General features: G+C 59.7%; 1 protein-coding gene across 4 annotated transcripts in view; it reads right to left on the bottom strand.

Moving 5' to 3' along the window:
* RRBP1 (ribosome binding protein 1) overlaps nt 1-16,329 on the bottom strand; it is a 68,559-nt gene continuing 52,230 nt past the window's right edge. For all 4 annotated transcript variants that reach the window (XM_025398697.1, XM_025398696.1, XM_025398698.1 and 1 more), the window contains 17 exons: nt 16,109-16,247; nt 13,876-14,054; nt 13,721-13,755; nt 11,860-11,950; nt 10,914-11,006; nt 8,121-8,213; nt 7,956-8,039; nt 7,726-7,815; nt 6,975-7,067; nt 6,563-6,634; nt 5,910-6,005; nt 4,858-4,941; nt 2,993-3,100; nt 2,190-2,273; nt 1,701-1,799; nt 1,004-1,147; nt 1-545 (listed from right to left, as the gene is read on the bottom strand). In XM_025398697.1, coding sequence (XP_025254482.1) covers nt 507-545; nt 1,004-1,147; nt 1,701-1,799; nt 2,190-2,273; nt 2,993-3,100; nt 4,858-4,941; nt 5,910-6,005; nt 6,563-6,634; nt 6,975-7,067; nt 7,726-7,815; nt 7,956-8,039; nt 8,121-8,213; nt 10,914-11,006; nt 11,860-11,950; nt 13,721-13,755; nt 13,876-14,054; nt 16,109-16,247 — 1,623 coding nt within the window. In that variant the 3' untranslated portion in view covers nt 1-506. The remainder of the gene's footprint in view (nt 546-1,003; nt 1,148-1,700; nt 1,800-2,189; nt 2,274-2,992; nt 3,101-4,857; nt 4,942-5,909; nt 6,006-6,562; nt 6,635-6,974; nt 7,068-7,725; nt 7,816-7,955; nt 8,040-8,120; nt 8,214-10,913; nt 11,007-11,859; nt 11,951-13,720; nt 13,756-13,875; nt 14,055-16,108; nt 16,248-16,329) is intronic.

The raw sequence follows: 16,329 nt of genomic DNA on the forward strand, positions 1-16,329 counted from the left end.
CACCGGGCACCAACGTTGGTTTTAATGGCATCAACACCCAGGAGGTCGCACGTCAGTTCTCGCTGGCAATATCTAGGGGTGAGGGGCTATGGCCTCCAGTCGGCCCCACAGCCTTCGAGAACTGGCTGCCCGGTCCCACCCGCTTCCCGTCCCGCCCCGCTGAAAAAACACGAAACGATTGCACTGACAGACAGACCCCAGAGTGCCCGGCCTCCCACACACCCACGGGGCTGTCAGAGCCAACCAGGACTTTGGCGTCACTCGGTGGTGGCCCAGGGCTGCGCCCAGGATAGTGTTTATCAAACGTGACACAGGTTCGTTTACAAACGGGGGCTCTGGAAGGTCTACTTCTGTGGCTGTAAGAGAATCTCGTCTCTCATGGCTTCTCTCGGAGCTACCGGAAGTTGGGCCTGGATAACGCTGTGTAGGTTGGTCGGTGTATTTGTAAGGAATGTGTAAGGCATTTTGGTAAGTTGAACAGTAACTTCTTTTTCCACAGAGGAGACTCAGACAGAGGTGCCCTCCTTTGAGCTGCTGCCGTCCTCCTGTGAACGAAGGCAGGTGGCGTGAAGGGGGGCTGGGCCACGAGCCACAGCAGAACCCCCTGCCCTCCCCCTGGGCCATCGGTCCCTCCCCGGACTGAGCCCCTCAAGCCACTCCAGTCCCTCGGAGAACAGGAGCCACAGACCCCCGGGGCTGAGGGACAGGGAGGAGTTGGTGGGAGCCGAGGGGAAACCATCATCCTGCAGGGCAGCGGCTGCGGCACTGGCTAAGGGGCCCACACAGGTACAAAGTGAAGACCTGGGCCAGCAGGGGGACCGGCAAGGGAACCCCAGAAGGGCGGGTGCTGGGCTGGGTGGGCTGAAGCACTCGTTAGGAAGTCTCTGGCCCCACTACCTCCGCCCAGCTCTGCCTCTCCCAGTCCTGCCTCCCCTGGGGCTCCCAGCCCAGTGCTCCCAGCAGCTCGGACTCCTCCCGCCCTGCTTTGGGGCCAAGCACGCACTGTCTTTTCCAGCTGTTCCTGCAGCTTCTTCACTGTGTCCTTTTCCCTTGCCAGCTGCTCCTGGGTCGTCTTCAGAAGCTCCTGCAGTTTGGTGGCAGCACGTCCCAGGTCACTTGTTAACTTCTTCTCTTTTTCTAGTCTCTCCTGATGGTCAGAAGGTTGACGGGGGTCAGCCCTTGCACCAGCGGGAGGGCCACCCCAGCGATGCCCACAGGACCCTGATGCCAGGGGCTGGAGCCCTCTGGGGACACAAGGAAGGCAACTGCTGGTCACCCAGAGACAGGTGGTGACCACAGGGAGGAAATCGCCCATGCTGCCCGTCAAGGCTGTGTCCTGCGCCCTCAGCACCACCAGGAGACCTTCCTGGGGCAGGAGCCATCTACTCTGCACTGTCCGAGGCAGCACAGGAGACACACCTGACTACTGAGCGCCAGACATGTGGCTGAGGAACGCACTTCACGTTCTCCATGATTCACATTTCAACAGCCACCCGGACTAATGGCTGCCATGTGACCATGTGACACTGCAGGGCTAGGAGCCCCCACCCCAGCCCCGGGGAGTGACAAGGGGAACCAGTGCCGAGGGCAGGTCCCGGCGGGGTCGGCTCTCCCCTTCCTGGCCCCTTTCCGAGGCCAAGAGTGGCCCCAGCCCCAGAGCAGACCCCACAGGTGTGACCCCCGCCCCAGCCCCTGCCTGCCTTCAGCTGGGAGGCCTCCTCTGTTTCTGAAGACTCTAGGGGGCCGGCTGTGCGGAGCTTCTCCAACTCTTCTTGTAACCGACACGCCGAGGTCTGAGCCTTGCCAGAGAGGGAAGTGAGACGTCTTACAAATGGCTGTGCTGTCAAGACCCTACTGAGCACGCTTGGGGACCAGAGGACACCCCCAGCCTGATGGAGCAACAGCTCCATCCTGTAGCTGGAATGAGTGGGACGGACTCACCAGTCCTGACCCCAGCCCAGGCCCTCAAGACTCCTTAGGGATGCAGACCACCCACAGGGCTCCCAAGGTGCCTCCAGCCTGTGTTCCACCTGCCCGGGCCCCATCCACTGCTGCCTAGAAGGCCAAGGCCCAGGCCCAGCCAGGTGCTGCTGGGCACAGCCGAGGGGGGCAGGGCTGACCCACTTGTTCCCTGGAGATTCAGGGCCCAGGGACTGATGGGGGCTGAGAGTCACCAGGCAGGGCCTGACCTCCTCAAACTCAGCCGTGAGCTTCTGCCGCTGCGTCTGCTCATCCTCCAGGATGGCTTCTGTCCGCTCCAGTTGCGTCTTCAGCTGTGCAAACACCACAAACATAACCCGGCAACCCGGTGAGGAACCTTCCGGGACCCAGGGCTCCAGCACAGGCCCCGCTCTCTAGCTGCTTCTAGCTTCCCCTTTCCTGGCCCAGTGCTCCCCTCGCTGGGGAGATGGCACCTTAGCCCCTGGTACAGACTTGGGTGTGGCTCAGGAGCAGCCGATGGGGCCTCTGCAACCTCAGGGGCCTTTAATGAGACTCACAGGACAAGAAAGATGCCTCCGAGCCCCGGCCCCACGGCCACAACCCCAGCAGCCACACTGCGGCCACCCCAGGGACAGCCCTGCCTCTCGGTGAGGGCTCGTGGTGGCTATCACCAGGCTCAAAACTCTGGAGGGTGAATATCCTGCTAGCGATGTCCCAGCCGGGGCTGCAGTGGGAGACAGTCCCCTTCGGTGGCTGCAGACCCTGCTCAGGGCTGCTCCCCCAGCGCAGTAGGTGCAGACCCCAAATCGCGGACTCCCTCTTCGAGTCCTACCTCCCCCCACTCCTCCAGCCTCTCCACCTGGCCACCTTCCTGTCCCGTGCTCTGCGGCATTCTCCGAACCTGGGTGACCCACTCGGGACAAAGCAGGTGGGATGGAGAAGCAGCGGAGGCCGGAGCAGCCGGTGTGGGGTTTAGTCAGAACAGGGGCAGCAGAACCTGCATTCTTCCTGGGGTTAGTGATGTGTCTGGGGACCGGCTCACCACCCTAACCTGAGCAGGGTCCTGCTGGGCTGGGGGGGCCTCTGGGGAGGAAGCTGGGGCCCCAGCTATGTCACCATCCTCTACGTGGCTCTTCATTTCACTCAACTGCTGCCTGACCTGGAACAGGAAGGGGTGGGTTTGCAAATGCACGGCCAGTCGCACACCTACCATGCTCACTCCTGCAGGGACCCCCTCGGAGGACCGTGGCTGCTCTCGGCAGCCAAAGTTCCTTCAGGGGACCTGGCTTAGTAACTGTGACTTAAGTCTGGGTCCCCCCCAGACCCCCCGCCAACCTAAGCCAAACCAAGGCCACCAAACCTCTGGGCTAATGAGACCTATGTGCTCTGCTCCAAGCCCAGCCAGAATGGAGCCCTCCCTGGGAGTGAGGGGAGCCCTAATGAGCACGGCCCACAGAGCAAATGAATCCCAATGGAACGGGGGGGTGGCCGCCACGCTGTCTGCACTCCCCGTTTCTCCTTCAAGGACGCAGTCCACTGCTCAGAGCCCTTTCTAGGGTCTAGAAAACATTGTGAGATGACATTCTTGCCTAACAAGGTCCCCCACCCCTGAGCTCCATCACTGGGAGTGGGTAACATATCTGGTTGCCCCCAAACCACTGGGCCTGCAATTTGAAGGGCAGGTGTCACTCGAGAGGCTGGGGTAGAGGTTCCAACTGGAGACCCGGGTGGGGCCCTTGGCATAAGCTCCCCAGGGAACATGGGTGGTCTCAGGCCCTGCGCTGAGGGGCCACCCCAGGTACGTGGGAACCCCACACATTCTTCCCTCCCTCTGAACAGCCCCTCCCAACACAAATGCCAAGCTGCACAGCTGGAAGACAACAGAAACTCCAGGGGGTTTTCTCTGCACACCCCCGGCCTGGGCCACGCCCCCAGGGCCTGTCACCCAGACTTTGCTCAGCCAAGGCTTCAGTGAGTGGCCCCTAGACACAGGAGACCTGGCCTGGGCAGCACTGCCCTCTGGTGTTCTGGCCCGGGTAAGACCCGAATGACCAAGGTGGACCCAGGGTGTTGGGAGCGTGTGCCAGACTCACCGGCTGCTGCAGGGGGAATGCCAGCCCATTTTTATTTAAAATCTCCCAATTTCTCCTTGTTGACAACTAATTCAAGATTTAAAAAAACACTGCAGATCAAACAGAACATGTCTGCAGCCTCACAGGGTGCTGCGCACAGCACCAGTCTTGGGGCGGTACCAGATCCGGTGAGGCTGGGTGGAATCTGCCAAGGAGCTGGGACTTGGCATCAGACACCTGAGCTGAATCCCAGGAGGGACTCAAGAGGCCGCCTGCACAGGCAGAGCTCCTGTGGTCTGCCAACGGGGCTGCTCTCTGCACCTGGCACCGGGCGGGGCGTGGAGCAGGTCTTCCCTGCATGCCTGTGGCTTTCACTGAATTGATCTGAGCTGTCACTGAGGTGAGAAAAACCCACAGAAGGCACGGGACTTGCTGAGAGCCCCAGGGCGATGGGTGGCCAGGTCAGGAGGAACCCCCAGGCTTCCTGGTCTTGTGACGCCAGGGACTGCAATGTCCCTGACGCCCCCAGCTGACTACAATGGGCTCACAGGGAGTGCAGACACCCAGAGCTCTCACTACCTTGAACAGGGGACCAGGTAGCCAGGGGACAGGAGATGGAGTGGGAGCACGCTGGTCCCAACAGCCACAGGCCCAGCTCAGAGTTCTGGGTGAATGTGCAGGAAGGCCCCCAGAAGCTGGCCCCATGCTGCTCAATGGGTGACACTGTCCCTTCCCCAGACTTTGTTTATCTTTGAGTGGACACAGACGCATGACTGGCAAATGCATCTCACACACGCAACACCCCAGGTCACACTCCTGGCATGGGGACATGGAGGCCACCTACCAGGGCAAGCTCATCACTCTGTTTCTGGGCTTCGCTCTTGGCTGCATCGAGCTGAGATTGAGATTCTAGGAGAAGTTGCCTCAGCTTGGGAAGAAAACAGAGGCAGGTGATGGGAAGAAAGGAGAGAAAAGGAGAAAACCAGTCCCCGTGAGTTAGCGCCGAAACATAAAACCTAATACATCCACTTAACCAGAGCCCTGAGGAGGGTCACAGAATCGGGAGGGCACAGGGCTCGCCAGGCTTCCTACAGCTACGATTTCTTTTCTGAGGACTTAGGAAGAATGGTGTTCACTGCACACCTCTTTCAGACCTTCACAAATGTTTATTGATTATCTCTTGCAAAAAAGGACCAAAAGTTTGAGATTTTTGGTTTTTTTCAGAGATGGTCTCAATCTGTTGTCCATGCTGTTCTTGAACTCTTGGGTTCAGGCAATCCTCCTGCGTCAGCCTCCTAAGCAGCTGGGACTGGAGGTGCCCACCACTGTGCCTGGCTAATTTTTTTTTTTTTTTTTTTTTTTTGGGGTAGAGATGCAGTCTTGCTATGTTGCTCAGGCCGGTCTCAAATTTCTGGCCTCAAGCAATCCACCTGAGCCTTTCAAAGTGCTGGGATTACAGGCATAAGCCGCTGTACCTGGCCCAAAAGTTTGAGATTAAACCAGAATGGGATGCTGGATTTGTGCTTTCTGCTTCTGAAGAGCAGAAAACAGTAGCAGATCTAAATCTACTTCCCACCAGATATGACATCAGCAAGCCAGGCAGAGAATCCCCTTGTGGAGGGATAACCTAAAACGCCAAATGCCTCCGTCGGGGCAGGGCTGCCTGGCTCTGCCCCTGCCCTGGCTGGGAGGCTGCCTTTTTGAAACCTGCCCTGAGACACACCTCAGGTCTGACAGCCCAACAAGGGGCCTGCAAGGCTTCGGGCAAACCCGTGAGGACTCGGACTTCAAGGCTTATGTCAATGAAAGCTGCTCCCACAGGGCTGAGGAGAAGCAGCTCAGGGAGGACTGTAGCTCTGCTGGGCAGGGGCTGCGCTCCTCAGGGGGCAGACTCACCCCTGCCACCTCCTTGGCGTAGTTCTGGCACTCGGCGCTGGCGGCTGCCATGTGCTTTTCCAGCTCTGCCTCCAAATGTGACGTGTGCTCCCTCACCTGGACAGACACACAGACAGGCACACACGTGCGCCAGCAGCCTCTGCTCAAAGGGCACTAACCCCAGGAAGCAGACTGGCCGGGGGATAGGTGAGGGCTGTCGGGAGATCCCTGAGGCCCATCAGCTACCAAGCGAATGAGAAACTAGTCAGTGGCAAGAGAACCCCTTACTGCAAGTGGCAGGCTGCACCTGAGCACTCCTGGAGGCTGACATGCTCTTAGATTTACTTGCAAAGGTAGGTACCAAGGGTACCTTCTCCAGGGCTCCCTGTGGCATCTGAATGGGGCAGTGGGGTCACCTCGACTGTGAAGGCCGTGGCAGGAGCCCTGTTCACCAGGGCTGGGCAGGGCCCGTGGCTGTCTCAGGGTCCTCTGAGGTAGTAAATGTCTCTCGTTAAAGAAAAACAGGACGGACAAGATCCCTGGGCTTGAGAGAGAATGCCTCCCTTAAGGCACATGGTCCATGAGGAAGAAATAAGTGAAGTGCCCTCTGCAATAATGTCACTTTCAAAGAGGCTCCGGGGACAAGAGAAAGAGTTCTCTGAGCCCCCACATACCTGGTCCGAACTTTCAAGTTCTCCTTTTAGCTTCTCTACAATCTCTTCGAGATGTTTCACTGTGACCCGTGACTACAAAGCAAGGGAAAGGCTCCATCAGACATGAGCGCCCGGGGGTGTCTCCTTCCGAGGCCATCTTGGGACCCAAGCAGGACTGACCCAACTTAGGAAGCCCCAGGGGTGCCCACCCCACCCAGCTGGGACGGTCACCCTGGCACCATCTGGCAGCGCCTTCCTAGGCAGTGGCCTCCTGGAGGACGGGCTGAGCTGTCATCCCGCAACTGTGCTTCATAGAGTCGTGGAAAAGCCCTACCGAGACACACGAGTCTCGCAGGTGACAGACAACCCTGTCAACTCTCCCCCGGGCTTCATGTGCTCCACGGTGCCGGGAGGCAGGCAGGGCGGCACATACCTTCTGGAGCTCCTCCTCCGCGGCGCCCACCTTGGCCCTCCACACCTGCTCCTCCTCCTCCACGCTCTTCTGCAGGTCTCTGAGCATGCCCTCCTGGGGGAAACCGAGGTGAGGCAGGGCCCTCTCCCTCCCGGCACGCGCACCACACAGCCACATCTTCAAGTCCCTGCAGCCCTGGTCACCTGCCGTGCTTCCCCTGCTGTGACTTCCTGAGCGCCAGCATTAGGTGGGGAGGGAAGGCAGCCACTGTCCTGGGAGGGAGGTCCTCTGGCCAATGGGCCAGGGTGGCTGCAGTTCCACTCAAGGAAACGAGGTCTGTGACCTGTATGGGACCACTAGGACGCTTGTCACTGCCGGGCTTTGCCACCGGCACCAAGTGTGTCAGTGGCCCGGGATGAGGAGCACGGGACAGGCCAGCCAGAGAGTGGCAGGGCTGGACTTGGCATTGCTCTTGGAGTCACGAAGAAAGGGAGTTCAACCTGGCCGTCACAGCTGCTTACCCCATCCTTCCCCTTCCCCTGCTCAGAGACCGGCCCCAAACCTTCACCTCGGCCCTCTCCTCAGCTTAGAAACAATGACCTCAGAGGGCACCACCCATTCCCTTTGCCATGCAGCCAAAGAACGGGGCCCAGAGTCACAAGGCCAGTGGGCTTTTCCAACACACCAGGCCACCTCCTGCCCCGTAGGCCCCGAGGCTCTCCTTCCCGGCAGCCTCCCAGGGATGCCCAGCTGACAGGTTCCCAGCGCTCACCGTCTCCGCCAGGATGCTGCGGTACTGGTCACACTCGGCCTGCAGCGTGCTCTGCGCCTCCTCGGCCTCCCTCAACTTGGAGGCCAGGTCCTGAGAGAGGGAAGAACAGGTGTCGTTAGCCACACACTGAGGTTTTTCTCTTGGCTTCCCGTTGAAACAACTCGGGGCAGCCCCTCTTCCTGGGGACAGGGGAGCCCGACAGAGGGCCCTTGCCAGGCAGCCACACGTACCGAGGAGGGCTCCGTGGGCGCCGGCGGGTGCTTCAGCAGCGTGGGGCCTTTCTCTTTGAGATCCTGCAGCCACTCGGTGTAATTCTGCAACAAAACACATTCGGTGAGACCCAGGGACGTTCCCTGGGAACCGTGAGGTCCCCGGGAACCACCCTCCCCTCCTACCTGTTGTGCCAAGACAGAAAGTTCTGGGAGCAGAGTCAGCAGGGCCTCCATGGTCTGTGCCTCAATCAGGTGGAGCTGCTTCTCCGATTCCTCCTGGGGTGGGGGCGGGGAAGAGCAGAAGGTTCAGCTGCGGAGATGTGGGGCACCTCCCCAGGTCTTACTGATATGCCCGGGTCTCTGCCCCAGAAATGGCACATCCTCAGCTCTTCAGGGAAGCGACAAGAATCGAAGGAGCAGATGAGGCTCCACGAGGCTGACTGTAAGCAGAGGGTTACCCAGCCTGTGTCCGGCCCATTTCAAACACACTGAGCTCTGATGAAAGCAGCATACTGCGTCAGGCCAAGATGGCAAGTGCCAGCTCCCGGGACATCTCACAGCAGGGACGGGGTCTCCACCACCTCTCATTTCCTGAGCTCTCTGGGCGTGTGTGCATGTGTGTGGGAATTTGTGGGGGGGGCCCTGGTTGATGTGTGGGAGCCAGGGCAGGAAAAGGGGATAGGAGGACACTCATGGCCTCCAATGTTCTGGAATCTAGAGCTGTGATGGGGATGGGGGGTGAAGGCAGGGAAGCCGTGCGTCTGCTGGCGGCACCATGGTTAAGCGTTAGTAGCAGCCAGGAAGGGGCAACCCAGAGAGGCTCATCTCCAGCCACCCTGGAGAGGGAGGATCAACATGCCCCCTCTGCAGAGGGAGAAGCCGACTCAGAGGAGGCAGGGACTTTGCACCCTGTGCCATGCTGGGTCGGACACCCCTTCAATCCTCCTGGACGAAGAGCCAGCGGCCCCCATTCTAAGCACAGCAAAGAAAGGAAACAAAGGGGGCCCAAGGGAACCACGAAGCAAAGCCTAGGACCACAGCGTCCCCGGGGAGAGAGGTGGGCCCTCCCACACCCCGAGGGGACAGCTGCTGGGGTCCAGCCTGTGTCTGGCCCTGCCACCACCTGGACAGGCCTGGTCTGGGACCCAGGGCGGCCTCAGGAACTCCACCTGGATGAGAGTCGATGGAGTGTAACTCCCCCGAGCAGAGTCCTGGAATGTGCACGGAGGATGCTGACCATCGGACACCCAGCCTGAGCGCAGCGCCCTCTGGCCTGACGCACACCCGAGAAGCGGGCCCTTCCTGGCTGGCCAAGTTATGCACAGGTAGGGCCCGTGCCCCATGTGGACCCTTGACCTCACCACCACCGAGGCCTCCAGTTGTGAGTCAAGGCAAGCTGGAGACCCAGAGGCCACCTTCTATCTGGCTATGTGACCACAATCAAGTCAGGTGACATCTCTGGTCACAGCTTCATTTACCACATGGTAGCCAGACAGTTTCTGAGGTCACTGGAGGCTACAAGGCCAAGATTCTAGGAGTCTAACTATAGCTCTCACAGTGTGGCCTGAGGCCATCCTTCACCTCCTGCCCCAGCTAGTGGTCCTCATCTGACACAACCCTCGGGCTTCCTGGGAGTCGCTGCAAAGCTCCTGCCATTGGGGCAGACATTCCCGTGAGGGAGGCTGGGAGGCCAGGCCCTTTCATGAGGTAGGAAAACGTGTGTGACCTCAAAGTGTGGGCGAGGCCTTTAGTTGTGGCTGCTGCTGGCCATGTCCCCTGGCCAGAGCCTCCTCACTGGCTCCTGAACAGCCCTGTGCCCCAGAGGCAACCCGTGGGCTCAGACACTGGGAGACACCTGTACACATCCCACCTGGACGGTGTGGAGCGCGGGGCCAACGTGGCCCCCGATCCCCGAGTGCTCGCTACGAACAATGTCCTCCCCTCTGGGACTTAAAGACTCTTCATGGGACTGGGCACAGTGGCTCACGCCTGTAATCCCAACACTTTGGAAGGCCAAGGCAGGCAGATCACTTGAGGTCAGGAGTTGGAGACCAACCTGGCCAACATGGCAAAACCCCGTCTCTGCAAAAAATGCAAAAATTAGCCGGGCGTGGTGGCGCCTGTAACCCCAGCTACTTGAAAGGCTGAGGCGGGAGAATCGCTTGAACCCAGGAGACAGAGGCTGGAGTGAGCTGAGATCACGCCACTGCACTCCAGTCTGGGCGACAAAGCAAGACTCCGTCTCAAAAAAAAAAAAATACTCCTCCCAGAGCCCCTGGGCCACGACTCCAGAGGCCCAAGCAGCAGAATCACCCTGACAAAAGGACACACAACAGAAATAACACTACAACAGGTCACCAAGACAGTGCAGCCTCGGGCTCATGTCTCCAGTCCCACCCCAGCAGCTCTGCACCCTCAGCCAGAGGGATCAGCATGGAGAAGCCCATCAGCGGGGCACCCCCATCCCTCTCCCAGGAAAAGGAGCAAGTGAAGAAGGGAAGGAGGTGGGAGGGGGGAGGCGGATGTAGAGCGGGGGTCTGGTGTGGACTCAGGAGCTCTGAGGCCAAGGCCACTTTGTGTGCACTTAGTGCGTCCTAGTGCACCTGTGCGTCTGTGTGTCCTAGTGCGTCTGTACGTCCTAGTGCCTCTGTGTCTGTCCTAGTGCATCTGTGCATCCTACTGCCTGTGTGTCTGTCCTAGTGCGTCTGTGAGTCCTAGCGTGTCTGTGCATCCTAGTGCATCTGTGTGTCCTAGTCTGTACATCCTAGTCCCTCTGTGTGTCTGTCCTAGTGCGTCTGTGAGTCCTAGCATGTCTGCGCGTCCTAGTGCGTCTGTGCGTCCTAGTGCTTCTGTGCGTTCCTAGTGCCTCTGTGTGACTGTCCTAGTGCATCTGTGTCCTAGGGTAGCTGTATGTCTTAGTGCATTTGTGTGCCTAGTGCACGCATGGTGGGAGCCTGAGTGTGGCCGGGCTCTGACCTTGGCCTGGGTCAGGGAGTGCAGCTTCTCCTTGCAGGCCTGCTCGGCCGTGGCCAGCGCCTCCATGGCCTTCCAGTTCTTCTCCCGGAGGTCCTGGAGGGGACACAGGCGAAAGGTCAGCAGCCTGCGCTGGTCAGTCACTGACACACCCCCACGAGCTGCCTAAGCTGGTGTCAGACAGGACAGGGCCCAGAGACCCTCCCTGATGCCACCCTGGCCCATAGAGGACCTGCCACGGGACAAAATGCCCTTTCCTTGGCCCATGACCATGGCGCCTGAACACAAGGCCTGGGTACCACAGCCAGAGGTGGGTAGCATGGCACAGGGTGAAGAGGTGGCGCCTTTTCGATGAAGACACCCCTAGCCAGAGGGAGGAGGGAGGGCCAGCCTGTGACCTCAGAGGGAAGAGGTTCCTGCCACCAAATGGTTAGTGCTGATCCCTCGGGCCAGCTCTGGCGGAGCCTGGCACAGGGAGGCCAAGGCCAGGGCCTGCCTTGGGAAGCTGCAGCCTCTGCAGGGAGCAACCAGGCCAGCCAGCAAACCTGGCTCTGTGAGAAGGGGGCAGGAGGGTGTGGCCAAGGCCACACCGGGACAGCAGGCATGCCACCCGCCCAGCTTCTACACCCCCTTCTCCTGGGACCAGGATCCCCACTTATGGCGACCACGTGACTCAGGCCAGGCCACCGGCACACTGTCCCCACCCCAGGGATGACTCCACGCTTGAGCGAGTGGCGCAGGTTGATCCACAGGCAGTCAGCGCTGGGTCTTTGGTGGAACTCAGGGGTAAGCAGAAGCACCCCCCATATCCTGGATCTCCACAGCACAATGGGGTGTAGAAACACAACCTTGGCCCTCCTCTGAGTCCGGGGCCACACCGCAGAACCTTTCTCGGCCCTACTTGTGCTGCCCTGGCCCATCCATCCCCACCTGTGCCTGCCGCACTCACATTGTTCTTCACTTTCTGCTGCTCGACAGCCTCCCTGAGCTCGGTGGCCTCCTTCTCCAGACCCGACACCTGGGACTCCAGCTCCTTGAGGCTGAAGGGACACAGCGAGGTCACCGCCCAGGCTCCAAGGGGCTACATCCCCCACAGATCCCACCTGAGGCCCCATCCAGGGAGGAGCACCTTCAAGGCTGAACCATCTGGCCAGAGACAGTCCCCTACGGCTGCCCCCACCTCACCCAGCGTGAGCTCCCAGGGAAGCCTGAGCAGCTCCTTAAGCGCCCCCCCCCACCCATCCAGACCACTGACCCCAGAGCTGTCACCAGAGTCCTAGTTGGTGACACCGGAGAGTTGGGTTATCAGGCGAGGCGGAATCACGACCCTGCCCTCAGAGCTCTCCTGGGGCCCTCACAGCTTTTCCCTCCAATCCCTGCATCATGTGACAGCCTCCTCCAGCAAACCACCCCAAGAGCGTCCCCAGAAGAATGAGACCCCGAGTAAGAGGCGTCAGCAGGCCAGTGGCAAGGACACGTCGACAATCACCCCCTGGACAGCCACTGCCCGAGTTCCAGAATATCTGGGGCTGAATCACTCCTCTCTACTCCAGAGCAGGATGACCCAGCCCACACACAGCTTTCACATCAGCTTTTTGAAGGAAATAAAACCACCAATTTCTGCCAGACACATCTGCATGATGCAAAAAAAATTCAAATTGATCCTAATTGCAACATGAGTTAATTATCCTAGTAATATGCTGTGTGGCCCAAGAATCTGATCTTTAAACACAAGAGCAAAACAACCACCTCTCTACCCCAACAAACACCATCAGCAGAAACAAAGTTTGCCCATGCTTTTTGGGAAAGGAAGGTAGACAAGGTTTGGCTGTGGGTCTTTCTGGGCCCTCGGGGTGGCTGGCTCCCTTTCCCAGTCCCCAAGCTGCAGAGCCCAATATCAGGGAACACGGGCTGTGGCCCGGGGATCTGCCTCTGCTCAGAGGCACAGGGGGAAGTGCTTCTTCCGTGATGAGGGCCAGGACAAGGGAACTTTGTGAGCTGATGGCCTAGGACACATCTGACCGCGTGTGAGGGAATGTAGGACATCCTCCACGCCTCCCCCACATGCTGCTTCACAGACCCCTAGCCACGGTGGCCAGGAGCTGCCTCCCGAGACTGTGGGCATGTGTTACAGGATGCGAGCCCCAGAAGTGATGGTCACAAGGACTCCGGCCCCTGGCTCGAGCCACCCCACCCAGGTGTTGGCTCCGGCCTTAGCAACAGCAAACAAACACTCCCCGAGCATGGCCTGGCACTGGTGCTGCTGACATGGAAGGAAAACAAGGTCTGGCCAGCGGTGAAGTCACCTCATAGATGGAGGAAAACAACCCTGAGATGTTGCCAGCTCTGCCCCGACGCCTCAAACCTGTGCTCCAGCAGCAAGCCTGAGTTCACCATTCTGGGTTGTGCAACCATTTTTCCTGTGACATTTCCTGACCTCAGCCCCTAAAATCCCTTGCTTATAAGACACAGAACCTCTGACGAGTCAGTCCCTTCCCACAAGCGATGGACGGGTAGATGGACGGACGGCAGGTGGCAGGGGGTGCTCCCACCCTGGCTGAGGCCAGTCCAGAACAATGAGTTCTGGCTCCTTGAGTGTGATCATGGAGCTCTCCGCAAGGCTGCCTGCTTCCCCGCCCAGGCCTGCCCCGTCTTCTAAATCACCGGGAAGATGGGGGAGGGAAGGGAGCCTCTGCAAGGGGCTCTTCTGCAGAGGACCTGAGCACCCTTCTGAAAACCCTGGTCCCCAAGGGTCTTTGGTCCCCCACGCTGAGGCTCAAGTGAGCAGGCAGGGCGCTTCTCCAGCTTACCGAGTCTGCTGCTGGTCAGCCTCCGCCCGGCTGGCCTGGAATGAGAGACAAAAGCTCCTTGGTCTCCAGGAGACTCATCTCATGCAGTGGGGTAGTCCACCCACCTGCTGGATGGAGTTCCCTTTCCTCCCCGCAGCCCCAGGCAGGAGGCTGACCTGGGCGTCCTGGGCGTCCCGCGCCTGGCCTGCCTCCAGCAGGGCCTCAATGGAACGGATTCTCTCTGTGAGCTGGGAGTTCTCCGCCCTGGCCTCCTGGAGCTGCCCGTGGAGACCACTCAGCTCCTCGCATTTGCTGCGCACCTCCGCCTCAGAGGACTGTAACTTGCTGTGCAGCTCTGGTACAGAGGAAGGGAAACAAGAGAAGTTAAAAGGCTGGAAACCCCAGGGGTGGGGTGGGGTGGGCTGGGGGGATGCCCTCTTAGCACACGCGGCACACCGAGGACTTCCTCCTGCCTCCTCTGTGTGTCTGGGGCTCTTAAGACATACAACTGACCACTGGGGCCTCTTGTGAGCTGTTGAAGAAAGTGCCACTCTGGCATCAATCCTGAGAACTGTCAGTGTACAATGCAACGCTCTCAGGCCACTCATGAGAAAATGATGGAGACTAGAAATGGACTGCTGCTGAGGCTTTTAAAGATTCATCTTCTAGAAGACTCTAGCTCATACTAACTGAGACCAGAAGTTCTTTAGAAAGTGGCTAAGTGGATCCCACTGCCACACCTCTCCCATCTTCCTGGCTGGGTCCCCCCCAACCCCCAAGATCTCTTCACAGTCGAGAAAGGCCAGGGGGTGACTTTTCTGTCCTGGGCCCCTTTCTCCCCTTGAGGTATCCTCCTCCCCAGGTGACCTCAGACAGTCCCGTGGGTCTAAGTGTCATCTTCGTGCCTCTGAGGCTGCACGCTCTCCAACCCCAGGCTGTGCCATCTGCCACTTCTAAATGAAGCTCTAGTTAGACAACGCAAACTCAGCATCCCGACCTCCCAGGACTCCTCATCTTCCTCCCTCGCCGACTGCTGAAGCCTACGAGGCCACACCGCCATCTGCCAAGTTGCCCTCCTCAGTAGCACCTCTGTGGCCACCTGGGCCCTGCCCTGTTGCCTTGGGCCTCGACAACTGCAAGGCTTCATCCCTGGTCTCCTCGGGCCACTCCTGCTCCTCTGGTCTGTTCTCCTCCCGGTGCCAGTGTTCAGAAGCGCATATGAGACCGTTTCATCTCCTGCCCCAAGCACTTCTGTCACACTTTCCACAGTGCCCAAGCTCCTCAGAGGGAGGGTGACCTGGCCCTGCCCCGCCACCAGCCTTCTCCTTCCAGCCACACTTGTTGGCCCATTTCTCACACAGGCCGAGTCAGTTCATTCCCACCTCCGGCCCTGTGCCGGCCTCTTGCCATGCATCCCCTCCTGCCTCAGAGTCTCCAGGACCACACAATCTAAAGCCACGCCCAGGCCTCTGGAGCAGGGGCCGGCAAGCTGGGGCCGTGCCTCCCAACCTCCGTTTTTCCAGGTGGTATCAATGAAGCTTTCTTTGAACACAGCCAGGCCCCTGTTCACCCAGTGTTAATGGGCACTTTTGCCCAGTCTAAACCACTGTGGCAGAGCTGAGCAGTTGTGACAGAGACTGGCCAGAAGCATTCACCATCCATCCCTCACAGAAACAGTTGCCAACCCTGCCCTGAACACAGTCCCTGTGTAGACGGCCCTGCTGTGTAACCCTGTACTTGCAGGTGACTCTGCCGTGTACCCCCTAGTCCAGCCCAGCCCGGCAGCCACGGTGGTGCTTGGCCCGGGGAGTGGCTCGGGAAGCATTGGTGAGCCAAGGGCTGTGGGGCCCCTCACTGGCACCTTCAGCTCCCTTTCTCCAGAGGCTCTTGGCCCTCCATTCCTGTCACCCTTTCCATGACCAACTGGAGCAAGGGAACCACAGGCTGGTAAATCCCACCTGGCCTCCAGAGCTGACTGAGTTGGGAGAGTAGAAAGGCCCAGAACACACATTTAGCTGAGATGCCTCAGGACCTCCCTGGCTCACCCACAGCCAATGGGGACCCAGGCGTGGGAGGGAAGCAGTGACTTCGGCCCCCATAGGCTCCACCCCCACGCACACCCGGCCCTCACAGGCCTTGCCCCCTCCACTTCTAGCCCCTGGAGGTCCCATCCTCGCAGCTCCACCTCTGCATCTCTGGACAGCACCTACAAGCCAACTGTGCCCCCCGCCAGCCCCTGACTGGGCATAATCCCCTACTCTTTGACTTTCTGAGGGACAGTCAAGATATCCGTGCTGCCCTCACCCAACAGGCCTAACCCACTGAGCTTCGGCACTGGAAGTGGGGCTGGGCCGGCATGCAGACCCCGCACCCTGCACTGACCCCTGGCCCCACTGCCGCCGCCCTCACCGGCCATCTGCTGCTGTTGCTCCTGGGCCTTCTCTGCGTCCGCCCGGAGGCTGGCGTGGCTGCTCTGCGCGCGGCACAGCTCCTGGCCGACCTCATCCAGACGCTTCTGCAGGGCCTCCTCACTCTCCCTGTGGGATGCCTGGGGACGGGCAGGGGAGTGGGGCAGTGAGGATGTGGAAGGACCAGGCCCTCATCGGCTCTGTGATGGAGGCAGACAGAGC

The sequence above is a fragment of the Theropithecus gelada genome, chromosome 10 (assembly GCF_003255815.1).
Source record: "Theropithecus gelada isolate Dixy chromosome 10, Tgel_1.0, whole genome shotgun sequence".
NCBI lineage: Eukaryota > Metazoa > Chordata > Mammalia > Primates > Cercopithecidae > Theropithecus > Theropithecus gelada.